Source organism: Phoxinus phoxinus, assembly GCF_949152265.1.
Source record: "Phoxinus phoxinus genome assembly, chromosome: 13".
Taxonomy (NCBI): domain Eukaryota; kingdom Metazoa; phylum Chordata; class Actinopteri; order Cypriniformes; family Leuciscidae; genus Phoxinus; species Phoxinus phoxinus.
Genome location: NC_136888.1, coordinates 15,601,898 through 15,620,011, shown reverse-complemented (window position 1 = coordinate 15,620,011; position 18,114 = coordinate 15,601,898). Strand labels below are relative to the sequence as shown.

Below are 18,114 nucleotides of genomic sequence, written 5' to 3'. Positions count from 1 at the left end.
CTTTAGACCATGCGCTTAGATCATTTAAATAGGGCCCTATGAGTGAAATGTCACTTCATCATTGTGTATCAGACATGCCTCCTTGTGGAATAAAGGTGAATTGCACTTATTCAGTCATCAAAAATTCAGTTATTGTTGTCCAGAAAAAATATAGGCTACTTACAATGTTACACACCTCAGGTCGTTAGTGATCCTATACAATTTTTACAAAAAATGAATGGGAAACTAGCCATTCTTTTATATATATTGTTTTCCTTGTTATATTGTTTATAATACATTGATTGAGGAATACTAAGAAGGTTTATATCTAACTTTCACTACCCTATTAATTTTTTAATGACATCCCGGGTCACTAAAGACCCGAGGTATACATTTATATTTGTAACTGAACCCTTTACAGTAACTCTCTAACTTTGCTCTGTTTATTTAGCATTCCAACCAGCCTGACATTGAACATTGTCTCAACCAATGGTGTAAGTTTGGGGTGGGGTTATCGTATATATATATATTATTATTATTTTACCAATGTTACAATGGCAGTTGAGTAGTTTGGGAAACCTGTCTAACAGTTTAAATAATGCACATCTTATATTAAGTCTAATTTTTCTGAAAGAAATGTTGGAGAGAACATTTAGGAGAAGTAAATTCACTCCTCATTTTTGCAATTGCAATTCGTGGCACTGAAATTATACCATACACATTTAACATTTAAACATCTGACTAACAACAAATGTTTTTGTAAGGCGTATTGAAGCATTTCCTAGCTCCGTTTTGCACATGAATCATCGTTAACAGTTCTTCTCTAGAGTCCTAATATACTGTATTTTACATTTTGGCCTTTAATGAAAGGCACAGGAGATTAATAAATGGGCATTGATGTATTTTTTCTTTGTTTGCACTCAGCCTTTCCTTTTTCTCCAGAGCCACGTTCTGTACTACACACTTGGTGATTAATCCATGAGTTGCATCAGTGAGATGGCGAACATGCTCACCGTGGCCTTCCTATCACGGCACAGGCCACATCCCAGCGTGTGCGTGGCATGTTAGAGCACCTGAGTGGAGCAGACACGGCCAACCAGGTGTAAAATCAGCAAGGCCCGAACCAGAATGCATGGTGACAGCTCTTCATGCTTGGTAGCCTTCATCTATCCTGCTTTCGACCCACACCTAGTCCGCATCCAGCCCTCCCGATTTCTCCCCCCGCCTTCCCGAGCTCTTCACACCAGAGCCTCCTCCATTTATCTCCATCCTGCAGGTCACACATGCACAGCGGGCACTAATGAGTCTGTCCTGCTGTCCCTGTCATCTGCACTGATTGATTGATTTATTAACTTTACTGAAGAGATTCACGGTGCCGCAATATCGAAGTCCCTCGTTTGGGTTCTTTACATGGTGGCCACAAAAACTCGAAAGGAAAACACTTGCTTAAGCAATGCTTAAAGTCGCGATGAAACAGAAGTAGCTACAGATCTTTTCTTCCATATTGTGAGGTACATCCGAGTCTGATGAATTATGGAAAAAGACTCTTGGTTCTTGAGACTGTTGTTGGATTGGATTATGAGATGTGGGCATTGCACTCAAAATTAGAGGCAGATGAACATGAGATTGTAGGGACAGGGTTTAAGCGGACTAAATTATAGGAGTAATTTGTCACTTTCATTTGAAGTTCCAGTTATGACATTTTGATTGAACCTATAAAGTCTACTGTATCATATTTGATACAGGGATGGCGAAAACTAAAAAATGTCTTGACCGACCACCGAGCCTCATTAGCCGGTTGAAACCGATTAACAGATTAGTTTAAAACCAGTTTAAAATATGGTACTCTATTTAAAATACTAGCTAAAAATTTCGAGCCGCGCCTGCAATTTCGCAACTGTCGCATCTCTCCGCCGCTCTGCCTCTCGCTCACACACACACACACGGCGCCGGCGCCACCCTTCCACTCACGTCACTTTTAAATCCCCTACAGCGCGAAACATGAGTCCTGCAAACGTGGCGCCGAGGAGCTTGTATGTAATCGGAGGACAAATGCCTCCTTAGTTTCGAAATGGTTTGGGTACAAGGTGATCGCGTTGAAAATAAAGGCGTTTGTCTAGCGTTAGCAGCTCATTTGAAACATTGCCGCGGCTCATTTCAGAAAATGACAGATTCGAAGAGAAGCCACTTTAGTTTGAGGTAGTGCTAACAATAATAAAGAAAGATGATGATCATCATCACCTTTATCTGTTACCACTGAAATGTAGATGTAATGTATTTTCATATTTAAGCACTGTAGTATCACACAACTCACATCTGTGTCATTCTTTGTGGTGAAATGGTCCCACACACTACTTTTCTTTGCATGCTTCATCCTGTCGTAACCTCGAGTGTGTTAGCCTGTAGCCTTTACTTTTCGCAAACCTTGTGAGCGCGCGAACCCAAAGGCTGTGACCTCGCGCCACATGTTTTTATTGACGAGTTATGAAAAATTGTGTGTGAGGGATTTGTTCACTTCACACAAAAAGATCTTGGAATGAGACGGCTAACTGTAGTAGCGTATAGTCCACTGTCTATAATAGCCTAATTTAGAGATTACTTTTTTTTTTTTAACCGACTACCGATAACTTTGATCAGTTAACGTTGATACGGTCAACCATCGGTCAAAGGGTCATCGGTTAACATCCCTAATTTGATACACACATTTCTAAGGGCTATACATTTATGAACATTATCAAAACTTGATTCAAACAAACCTGTTGTACACAATCTACTACATGCCTTCTGTCGTCTGATTGATCATTTATACTATTTAGCAAGTAAAGGGCCATTTAGTATATTTCTAAAAACGTCTACCCTTTTTATAAATTAAATGTAAGAATAACTTATTTTGTTAGTAAAATATTAGGATGAAAACTTACTGGACTGAAGCAACTTAAGTTTACATGATTATCCATACTTTTTTTCATGTAAAAATGTTAGTATCAAATATGATTCATCAGACTTCTGACATATTATTGGGAGATATAGGGCCCTATCTTGCACCCAGCGCAATTGACTTTGAACACCGACGCATGTATCATTCCTATTTTGCACCCGCGCACAGCGGACTTTTCCCTCCACAGACGCACGTCGGTAAATTAGGGAATGAACTTGCGCTCGCGGGGGCGGTTCAGCGCAAAGAGAAGGCGTGTTCCGGCGCAAAACTTCCATGGTGCTATTTTCCAGTTTTAGAAAGCAATTGCGCCATTGACCAAGAAAAACACAGTCTAAAGACAGTGGCGCGTTGCGCGTTAGTGATATGGTATTTTAAGGGCGCGTGCTTGGCCATAATAGTAACGCGCATCTACTTTGATTCTCTAATATAAAAAGATGCAGCAGTTTTAATTTTTGCAAATCATACATTATTACAAGGAAAAATATTAACACACGAGGGAAATCATTGTTGTGTCCGTGAAGATGTGAAAAAGATCTATCTAGATAAAAAAAAAAAAAAAAAATCTAGATTAGGCTACACATTTACTACCCAAATTATACGCCTGTTTAACCGAAGCTAATTTGGGTGGGTTTCTCCCATCATCCCCAATGTCACTTCTCTGTGTTTTACAGCCCTGACGAGAACGTCGGTTTCCTCGGCTGTGAACCGCTCCTGGCGTGCGCCGGCAAATCCGCCGTTAATAGCGATCCGCCATGGAACAAGCGCGCCGGCTCTTAAAGGGAATGTGAGAGGACGCTCTTATTGGTTTATTTCACGTTACGCCCAAACCACACCTATGAATAATGAAGCAACTTCAGACCAACCCCTTTTAGATTTGCGTCGGGCGCAAGAGTCATTTATCGCGCTGGGAAAATAGCAACAGCGCCGGGATCCGCCCACAAAGTTACTTGCGCTTTGCACTTTGACACTTGCGTTTCAGATCGTCAAAATAGGGCCCATAGAGTGATAACTGATATTTAATTGCATTTAAGTACCAAGTAGTCTTCTTTATTGTTATAAAAATCTCATTGATTTACATTACAAGCTATCAGAATTTCATCTTACTTTTTTGCCATATAAATATCAGCAACTGCATCAAATTGCAAATTTTTGCTCAGTGTGAGCCTCTGAATAAATCTCACGTTTTTTGTTTTGTTTTTTGTTTTCTTCCGGGTGTGAGTTCCACCATATCATATGGGCCACAAGCCCTTTTTTTCCTCTAAGGTCAATAAACTTCCATTTATTTTATTTTTTTCATATGTCAGTTCTCACAGATTTAAACATTACAAGGTCAAAACAAAATTTAAATATGAACCATACGCATGGATGAATTGTTCACAATAAGCTCAATAACGTGCATTTAGAAAACAGACTGACTTTAAACACGTTGGTGTCTCTGAAGAGCTTGCAGTCCACCCACAGGAAAAGAGCGGTTTCTTGGTGTTTCAAGGTGTTGGGTTCTTTCACGTAATGCTCTCTGTACAAGCGTGTGTATATATGTTTGGTTGAAAAATGTGTTCCCTGAAGAAAGTGCTGTGTTTGGGTAGACTGCATCCACCATCGTAAGCTGCCAAGCCTTTGGCTATGTAATGTTTCATCCTTTTCTACTAAGTGCGTCTTCAAAGGGAGTCGGGTTTAGCAACGTGCAGGCAGGGAGAAAAGAGTGGGAAAGAAAATAATGCGCTGATGGAAATGAATAAGCGCACACACACATAGGTGTTCACATCTTTCGGCAGCTGCTGGCATCGCAGCGGCGAAGCCATTGTTGCTTAGGAGGAGAGACAGAACAACAAAGAAAGTGCTATCAGGAGCTCCCACGTTCTGCCTTCTCTGGCCTGCTCTCTGCCTCGTTCTGAGGCAACTAATGCGATAAGAGGCACGTGCTAAAGCGCGAGGAGAGAGGGGAAGAGAGCGCGAAACAAAGAAAGAAAGAGTGGGAGATGGAAAGGGCACTGTTAGAAAAGAGCATTTCCCTCTTTGAGCTCAACCTGCTTGACGGGGCCTCCAGAGTCCAGCGTTCTTTGTGCTTCCAGTATTAAACTGCACTGCGGATACCTGCAACATTGATGATAACTGGAGCATTTTGATGCTTTATGGAGATCTGTTGGTGCTTTGTTTTCTTTCGCCGCGTTTGTTCATTTGCTTTGAGGATGCTTGGTAATTTGGTTACTGTGCCCCTCCTCTGAGCTTGTTATCACATGCTGTTGCTCTCCTGGAATCTATGGGGTCTCTCACGCCTTCAGATGACTTAGTTTGTTTGGGCCGTTCTTACTGAAAAGGACTGACTTTATTATTGAGTGTGTATACTGTACACTCATGGGGCAACCGGTGGCATGAATCATACAGTACATGTTAGCCAAGTTGAGCGTGTTTGTTCGCAGTGTTGATTCTGTGCTGGACAGTTTCTTATGAGCGAGATGAAGGTCATAAAACCTTAAAGGACAAATTCGGTATTTTACACTTAAAGCCCTGCTTTCAGATAGTTTCTGATGAAATAGAATGGTTAAGATTAAAATGTGGAGACATGCTGCTGTCCGAACTTGTCCTTTAAGGATGATTAGATAGATAGATAGATAGATAGATAGATAGATAGATAGATAGATAGATAGATAGATAGATAGATAGATAGATAGATAGATAGATAGATAGATAGATAGATAGACAGATAGATAGATAGACAAATATTTGTAAAAAATCTGTGTGATTTATCACAACCTTTTTATTTTTTGTCAAATCAACTTTTTCATTGCATTAACTAAAAATTGTATTTCAATGAACTCAAAATTAAGGCAACCAGGTAACTACCTTTTTTAAGTTAAACCAACAATAATTTTACAGTGAGATAGATAGATAGACAGATAGATAGATAGATAGACAGATAGATAGATAGATAGATAGATAGATAGATAGATAGATAGATAGATAGATAGATAGATAGATAGATAGATAGATAGATAGATAGATAGATGTTTTTCTAATTGTATCATAGATTTTTGTTTGAAATTATACATTTTTTAAAGGAAATTTGTGTTTAGTTTGCTGTATCATATTATATGATAAACAAATTAATGTTACATATATTGTATAGTAGCAGCCTATATTGTCATAAAAAAATGTTAAAATTGCTTTAAAAAAATTCTAAACAAAATGATATCATAATTGATCAGAGATCAAATATTTTATTATTTAACTTTCATGAACCAGACTGGGAGAACACTATGTGTGTTACATTTCTTTGGATTACAATGAATTCATTTGAATAAAATAAAAAATATTTTCTTAGTGTTTCTTTGTATCAAGTTTAAATTGTGAGGTTGTTTCATACTTTCTTGAATGTCAGAATCTGAAACCATAGGTACGCTAGTTCAATCGGCATGGCACGACATGGATAGAAAAATGTCTGAACGGACCTGAAAGAGAGACTTTAGTCTCATTGTCGTTCCTTCCACTGAAATCCTGTATCCATGGATGTGTGTTCCTAAGGAACGCCAGGGCATTTATCTCCAACATCAAAGCGTTTATCTCCAATCAAAGCCCCAGTGAGCAGGTCTGTTTGTTTAATTGGACAACATCGCTATGCAAAGAGATCAGATATCTTTGTCTGGATGAGGTCAGCTGTGTGGTATCTCAACTTCACAAACTCTCAAACCACAAAGCCCTGATCAAAGTTAAACTTTGTGCGTTTTTGGCCAAATTGAGGGAAAGGAAATTCGAGACTGAGTTATGTGTAATTAGAGTCATAAAAAGTGAAACCACTCACATAATACCCACACTGAGACCAGAGGGACTCGGCCAACGGATGCCACTGATCGTAAAGTTCAAGAACTTCTCCTGTGATAACTATATCATGTTCTCACCAACAGTGTACAGTACAGAGGCTGTCGTCATGACAACAAGGTGGCAACACTTACTCAGTGGACCAGGCAGGGAGAATAACAAGAATTTATTGGACATTAAGGAGGAAGGCTTTGGAGAATATAACCATTAGGCACCGGCAATATTGGTCACGGTGTACAAAACAACACATTAGGGGACGAGACAGCCCAACATATACCCCCTATGCAGTGTTAAGTTATATATGCATGTACAAATCCAATATAATTCACATGAACGACCAGCATGAAAATTTAATGTGGACTGTATATACATATAGTTTCTTTTTTCTCTCTCTCTATACCAAAGTGAAATAAATCTAAAAATATTGTAACCTATTACCAATGCTGGCTTAATGCCACCTACTAAAGTGTGGAGCAAATTGGATAATTTGTCATAATATAACCTTAGGAAATCTCGGAGAGTAGGACTCTTCACAAAAGTAGAAGTAATGGCCAATTATCCCAGTGAACAGTCAGTGTCAGACAGCTGGGGAACACAGGGAATGGTAACAGTGAGGGTTACATGGCTTACTGCTGTGGCTTGGCTGCATATTTCTTTTCCATTGTGTTGTGGAGACTTTGAAAGCCACATTATGTTCGCATGAAAAATGTGAACTTTCTGTAGAGATTACCACCCAGTGTTTTCCCCACACAAAAATACAATTCTTACCCTAATTTAGTTTCCCACTGCAATTTAGTTACAGCAGAGACACAAAAACAGATGCATCTTACCAAAAGATCACTTTGATCTCAATCAGAGTGTGCATCTTTCTTTTAAGTTGTTCTTTCTCTTGGATAAAACACAAGAATTGATGGACACCCCCCCCCCCCCCCCACCCCCTAAAATCTAAACCTGAGCAAGAAAAGTTACAATGAACACAGACTTAAACGTTCAAGCTTCAAAAAGCACCTTAAAAGCGGCGTAAAAACGTTTTCTGAAGCCAGATAGACTTAGGTATGAACTAGTATGAGTCATTATTCACTCAAAAATCTTGACATCCACCCTATAGCTCTCTGTGTTATCGCTTTCTGATTCATTAACAAATCATTCTTGTAAGTCTGATCTCTCAATTAATCTTGATTCAGTTTACAAAACCTGTCTGAATTTCATTATCGGCCATTACAATTTAACAATCCGACTCCTATTCGACTCTCGAAATGTCAAATCTGTCTGATAGTTCTTGAATTCAACTCACTGACTTGATTCGCTCACATTAAGCTGTCGTATGGCTTCAGATGTCTTGAAATATAGCCACCTACCTTTCTAGTGATTTTTGCGTTCAACATAAGTTTGAAATGACATGATATGGGTGAGTGACTGCTGACAAAATGTTCATAATATTGAATTCAAAATGAATTATTCCTTTAATACCAGAATGCCAAACCAATGAATCAAATCAAAACAACATGGCGGTTGCCCGGTGCTATCTTGAATCTAAAAGCTATACCGAGGCTATCGGTGCGAGAGAACTGTGCTTAAAGCCAAGTCATCAGTCATTCTCTGTAATTATGATGCTTCTCATTTGTCTTCTCTTTTGTGTGGCAAACACTTAGAGATTATTCACAGTAGATGAGCACATTCTGCTTCAAGGATGTGCTCCATCCTGCTGAAAAGCCAGCCATGAAACACAGCCCGACAAGAAATTGGCAGAAATGTTCACAGTCATCAATGCCGTGAGTGACGTCATCGTTCTCGGAGAAGCTTTTGGTTTCAACAAGCCTCATTCCCACTCATATTTTCGTCATGTGCGGCGAGACCTAGGTAGCTTTGAAATGTGTAACACGATTCCCCTGCCCACAGGACATTTGCACAATGGATGCTGTCTCTGCATGTGTTTGTCGAATGGAAGTAATTCATAAAGCTTGCCACTCAGCCACATTACGAATACATTTCCTAATCTTTCAGCTCTAGTGAGTAGGGAATCAATGTGCTGTGTTGTAATGATTATCCTTCCCTGCTTGTCGTTTGCATGTCTCTGAAACAATCCATAAGCAAACATATAGATTTTTTTTTTTTTCGGATCCTGTTATCGTTGTCAATTAAAAATTAGCTGGAGGCTGAAATGCCAAATGTTGCCTCAATATTGTCCTCAGATGAGGTAAGCACTTTGTGATTGGCACAATTCCTGCACAGAGTTTATTTAGTTAAATAAAATCTGTTAATCTCCCAAAGCAACTGTCAGATTTTTTCACAGATGAAGAGGAATGATTGGGAACTGAACAATGCAAACAGTTGTAAATTTGGAGAGGCTGCTGTGGATGCCAAATATTCGTAGTGATGTGATACTGTATATGTTTGTCCTTTTTGTTGAGAGAGCACAGGAAATGAGAATAAGAATTCTCTTGTTGGTTTACCTTAAAAAAGTAAGTTAACTGGTTGCCTAAAAATATTGAGTTCAATTGAAATAAAAAAATATTAATACAATGAAGGAGATTGATTTAATCAATAGAAACTAATGATATCTGAACTACATTAATTATTTTAAGTTGATTTGACAAAAGAAACAACATTGTGATACTGATAACCAATCATGAAAATATTTTTTTACAGTGTGGGATTTGGTGATGTAACAAGCCATATTTGATCTTACACTTACAAGAGCACTACAAATGTGCAGAAGTGTGCAAATCACTGGCTCCAGGCAGATATTCTCATTGCTAAAATGCAGTCTATTTCTCTTCTGATTCAGCATATTTTCATAAGTACTTTTTAAGTGTATTTTGCACCTCTTCCACCTTAGCTCTCTGTATTATGCTTATAGGAGAAGTAAAGTTGTCCGATTCATGAATGAAACATTCTTGTAAGTCTGGTCTTTTTAATTAATCTTTTGATTTCACAGAATCTGAATGATTCGTTTAAGAATGGTAATGATAAAACATGTACGCTAAATTTTTTTCCTTTTTTCATTTTATATCATAATAATGTTAATATAATATTAAAATAATAATATCAATATCAGAATAAATGTATAAAATATGTTTTATTTAGAGATGCACCGATTGATCGGCTGGATTTTCACGTGATCAGCCATGACCGGTGACCAGCCGGTCAGTCTGACATATGCCGATTTTGTGCCGGTCAAATACACTCCAGCGCCGCATGATTAACATTGTGCAACATCAGCATCACACGTGCACACGGAACGCACATGTAGGAAACTCGTGAATTACAGCCGTTTCAGACCGCAAGCATGAGCGACGCGTATTTTTTCCGGCGTGCATGAAGACTCAAGACTTATTATTCAGTTTGGGTAAAAGTATATTATGTTTTATATTTTAAAAAAATATAGAAAATAAATATTTGTGTGTGCTGTAAAGTGGTTTGAAAAAATTTAATCGGAATCGGCTAAAATCGGTATCGGCAGGTCAAACTCAATGAAAAATCGGAATTGGCCTAGAAATTTTTAATCAGTGCATCTCTAATTAATATGTTTGAAATGTGTTTAACATAATGTACTTTTATTGTTAATTTAATTAAATAAAAGTAGACCATATCGTGTATGTTGAATTCAGTGATATTGTTAACCTAAAATGATATTTTTTTAAAAATTGGTAATAAAGCTGAAATAAAATAAAGTATAAATATTAGATGAAAAGCTTATATTTAAAAAAAAACTTAAATGAAAATTAGAAATGTTACCATGGCAACTAACTAAAATAAATAGTTAAACTGAAATAAATTAAAATGAAATTAAACCTAAATAGAAATATTTTTAAAACTTAAATGAAAATATTTAATTAAAAACTAAAATTAAAACTGAAAATACAAATACAAACGATAGTTCAAAATAGTAAGAAATTATAAAATAGTATATCAATAAAATAAAATAAAAACACTGGTTGAATAATGTTTTTAAAGTGTTCACAGAGCCACATCGTTTGTCTCAACCAATGGCTTTGGTTTGGGGCGTGGCTATGTGTTTGTTTGACCAATGAAAGTCATTTCAGTTTAGTATTGCTAGCTGTGCTACAATTACACACATTAGTAATCATGCAAAAAAAAAAAAAAAACTGCTTGAAATTTGAAGGGAGGGAAATTGTGAACATCCTTAAACATCCAATGAAAGTAATGAGGTTTTGTGTACGAGCATTTTGTCAACCCTCCTACGCTCTTACATTAAAAAGAAAACTAGACAGCTATGGAGCAAGGCAGGTTTTTCTAATTGTTTTGTTCTCGTTTCTGTTTCCATCCTTGATATTCATGATTAACATTTTGATGTTCTTGTTGTGTTGATGAGACTTTTATCTTTTTATTCTGGCGATTTTGGTTGGCAGTACCGTCTCACTCCTGAGTACTGGTCCTCACAGTAATCATTACCTCTATTGAATTTCGCTCTCCGGGGAAAGACTTGACTGCCAAGCAGTGCGGCCTGAGCAACCCCTCTTCATGATTGAACGAAAAAGGCTTCTCTCGAGTAGGTAAACATGCTTGGAATAAGTTTTAGTGCAATGGTTGGGAAAATTATGGGGGGAGGGAGGGTTAAAAAGGGGAGCTGAAAAGAGATCTATCAAAATGCCATCTCGTTGCCAATTTACCGTGTTGCCTCTTTTTAGCTCCACATTGTGCAGTGAGATCTTTGTTTGTACCAAGTCTGCCCATCTGTCTCCCTCCTTGATCTCTGAAGCGTTCACAGAAACATTCACCAAGGATCGCTCGGCCAGTCATATCACACTTGCACTTGAAAATGAAAGAATATGAATGTTATTCATACAGTTTCGCAAGTGCCCCACAGGCAGAAATGGGTTTATTCAACCCACATATCTTCTGTGGGTTTCACGCTGTGAAACTACGAGCATAACTCATTTGCTAGTTAAATTAAAAACCCAATTCAAACTGAAAGTCAATGACGTATGTCTGGTATCACTGCCTTTTTTTTGTCATTGTGTTTGAATCAGAAATCTGGTAAATGTGAGTCTAGAACTTCAAGTTTCCGAGCAGACAGGACTCCTACCTGCCCGCCTTTCTAATCGGCTTCTTATCTAAGTAGCTCAGAACCAATTGCTGAGCTGATAGACTTTAAACCTCCCGACACTCGCTGTGAGAGCGGCTCTATACTGTTGACTCTTGGGATCATTTTAGCACAGTGCCTGACTGCTTAAAATGCTCTATTTCAGATATTACATCTCTGTGTGTACAGGCAAGCAATTTTTGAACGTGCATGGTGTCGAGCTGGAAAGAAGAAGCTGTGATGTATGTGATCAGATTGAGCTTTTGAACATTCTCATCTTACAGGCAAATTTGGGGGGACGAAGCTTAGAAGCTATTTCCATTTCACACTTACAGAATATCAATAGGGAAGGTGCGGGCGAATCACGTATTGAGCGGAGGCATTTCATCTTCACTTACATTATGATCTTATGCATGATCAAGCGACAGGTCTTTGAACTTCCACCTTGCATGGAAGACAAGCCATTCTTTTATCTGTCTTGCCACTGTCTTGTTGCAGTTTTAATGCAGCAGCTGAAGGCTGGGGTTTTCACTACGTGACACGCTGCATGGAACTCTTCATCATGTGTGCTTTATCACTTTAACCATACGTCTCAAAGGGACATGCCCTTGTTGGTGATTGTCCTTTAACAATGATAAGCGTATCAAAGCTGAGATGAGATGATTAGAGTGCGGTTTTCTGTGGTTATACACTTTAAAACCAAATAAGTAATGTTGTCTCTCAAGGTGTCATCAAGTTCACCTATTGTGGTGTTCTCGAAAAAATGATTTAATAAATAATATATGTGTGTGTGTTATTCACAGCCGGGCTGATATAGAGCAATATTGCATAGCTACTCATTTATAGAGCATAATCGTTTAATTACATTTGCTTCCAATATTTCATTCTAAATTACATTTAGTTTTTAATTCATATATTTATTATATTAGAATATCATATTTTATATAATTTTGTTTAATATTTATAAAAATAATTAATATTCTATTATTCTTAAAAATTACCCTGTGCTTTGCTTTCCCATGCTTTGATAATAATTTAAGCACAAGGGCTTATGGGTATTTTTGTATTTTTCTCAGCCTTGATTTTGGACTTGAACCCGAGGGTAGAGCGCTGTATTTATTTGTCTTATGATTCTAAAATGTGACATTTTGAAGTGTGTTTAATATTTAATTAATAGTACATAGTACAAGGGACCTACAGTGTTGTTTGATATGCAGTTCCCAATTCCTGCTTTCTCTAACATTTGTTCTGTTTTTTGGTACCTTAAATGATTTCAATAACATTCACATCAGCTATACAGACATGAATACACATATCACATTGTACGTAAACGTGGGGAAATTTCCACTACGCTCTGTAAGATAGGCTAATTGACTGGTTATTGATGATTCAGTCTATGTATTGTAGGTCAGTGGACTATCTATTAAAGGGAGAACACCCTCCATTGGAAGAGAGACCGCCCTTTTACTTAATGGAAAATTCTAACCAAGGCAACCATTAGTACTTGAAACCCTAAAATAAAATCTAGACATACATTGTGTGCGTCTCAGTAAGTCCTTTCTTCTTCTTCTTCTTTTCTGTTTGTGGGGTTTTGTCCTCATTTAAATGCTTATCAGGTTAACATTCACATTAGCTGGGTTGTTAGAAGCTGGCAGCTAATTTATTAAAGAACATCCTCCATTCAGGCACTGCTTTTGAGTAAACCATTGACACTCCTTCCTCTTTATTAAAATGTTCCGCTGTTTTTCCCTTGTACGTCTTAATCCGAAATATATCACGGAAAATATCGGCGAGCTCATCAAAATGCAGAAAGGAATGGCACACTTAGGTTTCTTAATTGTTTTAAAAGCCTCACAGTCATTACATGTCTGACATAACAGCGCGAGTCTAGAGCACCTCCAAATCATTCAACAAAAAAAAGGAAAGGTAATAACCTTTAAGTGCTTTCCGAGTAAAAACGTAATAGCAAAAGAATTCGTGCCTCTGCTTATGATATTAAATGCATTACCTCTGAATAATTTTCATTCGAACACAGACATATAAGTGCAAATGAGGTTCAGTTCTGTCTTGTCCGTGAGCAAAAGATTGCACCTATGGCGGCATCGCATCTCCAGCTGTGACTTGCCGTTCTGTATTGTTGCGATCTGTCAGAAGTTAATGACGGATGCGTTGCCTGTAACGGTAAATTCATAACTTCTTAATGCGCCTGGACGCATCTTGCATATACATTACATGCTGCTGCCCCGATGACTTGCCAAGCTGTCAAGGGAAAGATTCGCTGAAGTCAACGACTCAAATTGAGAATGAGAGCCATAAAGGGACCGTGTCTGCTGGAGATGGAGGGGGCCGATATATTGTGTGAGTGCATGATCCGCTCCAGGGCCAGATGTTCCACTTGACAGGCCCCTTGAGTGGAGGGCAGTTCTGCCAGCTGTCTTCCTTCCTAGCGTACATGCAGCCATTTGTTGGTGGAGTGTTGCAAGCGGAGGGAAGATCAACAGAACTGCTTTGCACCACAATCCCACCATTGCAACTGTTGTCCAAAACAAATAGTCCCGTGAAATTGCAGTTTAACCAACAGTGCTTTTGTTTACCGCGACACCGTTTCAGAATGCACCGGTCAAATCAGAAAGAATTATTGCCCTACCTCTATTCCAGGTGAAGCCTTTTGCGTTTACCTTTTCCCAAGTATAATGCATGATAATAACAGAATTCATTCATCAAAGAGCCGGCTGTTATTCCCTGGAAAGAGTTATATTTAACTTGGATAGGTCACAGCATTTTCCAGCAGGCTCTGCTGAGAATATGAGCCTGAAGAATTATGACTTTTCTGACCCAGGTGTGGGCATTATTCATGCTTAAGGTCTGATCGCTAGTGCTACGAGAACGCGAGTAAGAGCTGCCGCTGACTGTTTAAAAATGTCAGGACTCTTCTCAAAGTCTTTGGCCTAGTTGTGGAAACTTGAAGAGGACATTTTAGTGACATGTCATTGGTTTCTAGTTCCAGTAGCGGTTTGGATGTGACAACGTGTCGTTTTTTTCTGGTTTATATTTTGCTGTTATTTGTCTACTGCATTTGAAATGACATGTGAGTGAATTGTGAATTTCAATAAATAGAAATAGACTAACTAAATGGAAATTTGATATAGATTTGTTTTGTTGCAATGTAAAAGTCTTTACTGTCCCATCACTGTAATGCATCCTCACTGAATAAAAGTATAATTTTCTTTCAAATTAATAGTATTAATATTTTATTGACCCCAAGCTGTATATATAGGCCTCTTCAATTTATAGTTTACTTTGGCTGAAAATTCATGATAGAAACATTTTCTATAGGCTATTATTAGGTATTAGGATTTTTAATTGTCACACTTCATTTTTTATTTTTTATGAAAAGGTTCTTCTGCACACAGTTCCATAAAAAGTTCCATGTCTCGCAGTTTAAATACGTTCAGAGTCAAGTGTCAGTATTATATAAGCTAATCTTTGCATCTCTTCTTGTTTTTTTATACAGCTGGAACAACGTATATCTTTGGAAAAGGAGGTGGCGTCATATCCTTTAACTGGCCAGCCAATGAGCGCCCGAGCACCCGTACGGACAGGCTGACAGTGGGCTTTAGCACCTCTCTCAAGGATGGCATCCTGATCCGCATCGACAGTGCCCCCGGCCTGGGAGACTACCTCATGCTCCACATTGTAAGTCAGAGCTTTTTCTAAAGTCGACCCTTAACACCAGTCTAACCCTAAACTGATCGCCCCCATCTAGAAATGTCAATACTAAAGGTCAACAACAAACATTTTACATTTGAATATCTCTACAACCCTTTAACAAGTTTGGAAGTAGCCAGAGCACACAGTAGACGTTTAGAGATCTGAAACCCTGTTCACTCTGGATGTGACTAGTAAGCTGTCGCAGCATGAGTCTGTCTTCTCTGGAAGTGCTGAAGCTGTACATCGTTTAACACTAGATGTGTAAGCAAAGCGTAAGCAGCTTGTATTTTTTTCAGTGCCCATGTTGGCTAAAATACACCAGAGTTAACACGAAACAGCACATTTCACCATAAAAATCATAAAATATAAGTGAGGTGTTCCATGTTTCACGGTTCGGTATGTGCTATGTTCAGGGAAAAAAGGACTACTGTCAAATACAAATAAAATAAAAAGTAGAACAAATAATCTAACTACAAGCAACATGTTCAAGCATACGGCACTCGCATTAAACAAAGTTTACATAGAGTGACCGTTTTGTTCATGTTTTTTTATTATCGCTGTTGTAATGTATTATTGGGGAGCCAGCATGTGTATCCATCAACAGAAAGATACATGAGAGAAACGGTCTGTTTTACGCATTGTTATTTTCAACAAACCAGATTATAGATGCGTCATCAGATTTGAGAATAACCGCGGTGCAAGTGCGCCCCGAACAATGGGTGGAGTTCTTTTAACCGTTACACCCCTAATACATAGTATGTGTGGAAGGGGAACACATGGTTGCATCACTGTATGCTGCCCATCATAAATCAAAGCACGTGACAGACAATGGTCAGAGGAGAACACCTGGAAAAGGAGACACAGCAGACTAGGGCTACGGTACCACAATCTAATACCGTAATATCTTTATCAAATCGATACACATCACAAATACTTTTAAAAATTATTTCTAGTGTGGCATCACACTAGAGCTTTCATGTTATTTAAACGATGCAATCTTATGCATGTGCATTGATCAATGTTGAAAGTATAAAAGTCTAAACTAGATTTAGTTTGAATGATGCACTCACCTGTTGATCTCTTGATGCCCTGTACGTAGTAAAGATGGTCAAGCGACAGATGCTCAGTTTGGGTAGCACACAGCCACCTAGCAGTGTACTTCGGGACAGCAGTGTTTCCAGTACCGAAATACGCAAAATTGTGACTAAGCTGAGCAGAAGCAGCACACACCTATCATGCTTTCACACTGGCAGCGTTTGTCACACGCAGTTGAACTGCAGCTTGTGTACTGCAAATACAGACGAGGATCGTCCATTGTAGGGTTGGGCAGTATACCGGTCCTGGGAACATATCGCGTGTGCTGCTTCCGCTCTACTTTTATTTGATCAAAAATACTGCAAGAACGTGAAATATTATCACACTTTAAAATAAATGTTTTTACTTCAATATACTTCAATATATAATTTATTTATGTGATGGCATATCAATTAAATCTAATATATATATTATAAGATAATTTAAACTAATAAAGCACAGACTATAAGCCTTATGAATTGGCTTTGATTTATTGGTGAGAAGTTTAGAAGAATAATTATAAGGAAATAAAACACATACTCTTATATTTCTTAAGTAAATTAATTTAATTTCATACAGACATGCATAATTAGTGGCCGGAGTAGCTCTGGAGCTTGTCAAGAATAGACGCATATCAACACAACGCAGCATATGCTTCCAGTGTAGAAGCTGCATTGATTATAGGACAGATTATAATCTGTAGAAACGGTGTTCGCATTTTTTTTTTGTATTTTATATAACACAACAGCTCTGTGAGTGGATACCTTGTGGGTGGTTTCTTTTTCTTTTTTGTTGCATGCCCTTGTAAATAATCAATCCCGGAATAATGATGTATCTCAAAGTGCTCTGTTTTGAGTTGCACTGCTTCGCTTTTCCATTAATCTTTGTATTGTGTCAATGCCACAGAAGTTTGTCACTCCACACAGCTACATTATAAAAAGCTGTTCCTCAGATCAGCCATAACAACTGTGAATTACTTCAGAAGTGGTGTGTTTTATTTTGCTGACCTGCTCAATGTTCTTTTCAAATTATTAAAAAATAATAATACATACACCACACGGAAGCCCATCAGCTTTTTTTTCTACATTTGATCCATGGCGAAGGCTTCTATTTGGCCGGATGTGTCCATAATGTAAATAATTCAGCACTCATGTAATAGATGCTGGTTCTGTAATTAACCTGCTTTTCTGAAAGACAAAAGGATTCATTTTCAGACAATGTTTGTCACCAAGGGGTCTTTTACTCATAAATGAACAATGAGGTCATTAGAGTGTTTCTTCTTTTTTTTTACATTCAATATATGGCCAACAGAATGTGGATAAACACACACTTATATGTGCTTTTTGAATGTTTCATTTCAAAATAATTGTAATACTTTTAGCCATATTTATTTCATGCCACTGAAAAAAACAATTGTTGATTTGTATTTCCTAATTTTATAAATGGTTCACCACATATCTGAAAACATCTGACTGATAAACAAACAAACAAACAAACAAAAAGTCATATCTTATCCCGTTTGTACATAAACAAGTGACCTTGTAGTTTA

The 18,114-nt window shown here is 37.9% G+C and overlaps 1 protein-coding gene across 10 annotated transcripts in view; it reads left to right on the top strand.

Annotated features, from left to right (window-relative positions):
- The window catches only part of nrxn3a (neurexin 3a), a 271,016-nt gene that overhangs the window by 182,848 nt on the left and 70,054 nt on the right, over positions 1-18,114 (top strand). For all 10 annotated transcript variants that reach the window (XR_013800086.1, XR_013800087.1, XM_079633503.1 and 7 more), the window contains one exon: positions 15,295-15,476. Coding sequence is in view for 8 of the 10 variants with exons in the window: in XM_079633503.1 (XP_079489629.1) it covers positions 15,295-15,476 (182 nt within the window). In the remaining 2 variants the exon portion in view is untranslated. The remainder of the gene's footprint in view (positions 1-15,294; positions 15,477-18,114) is intronic.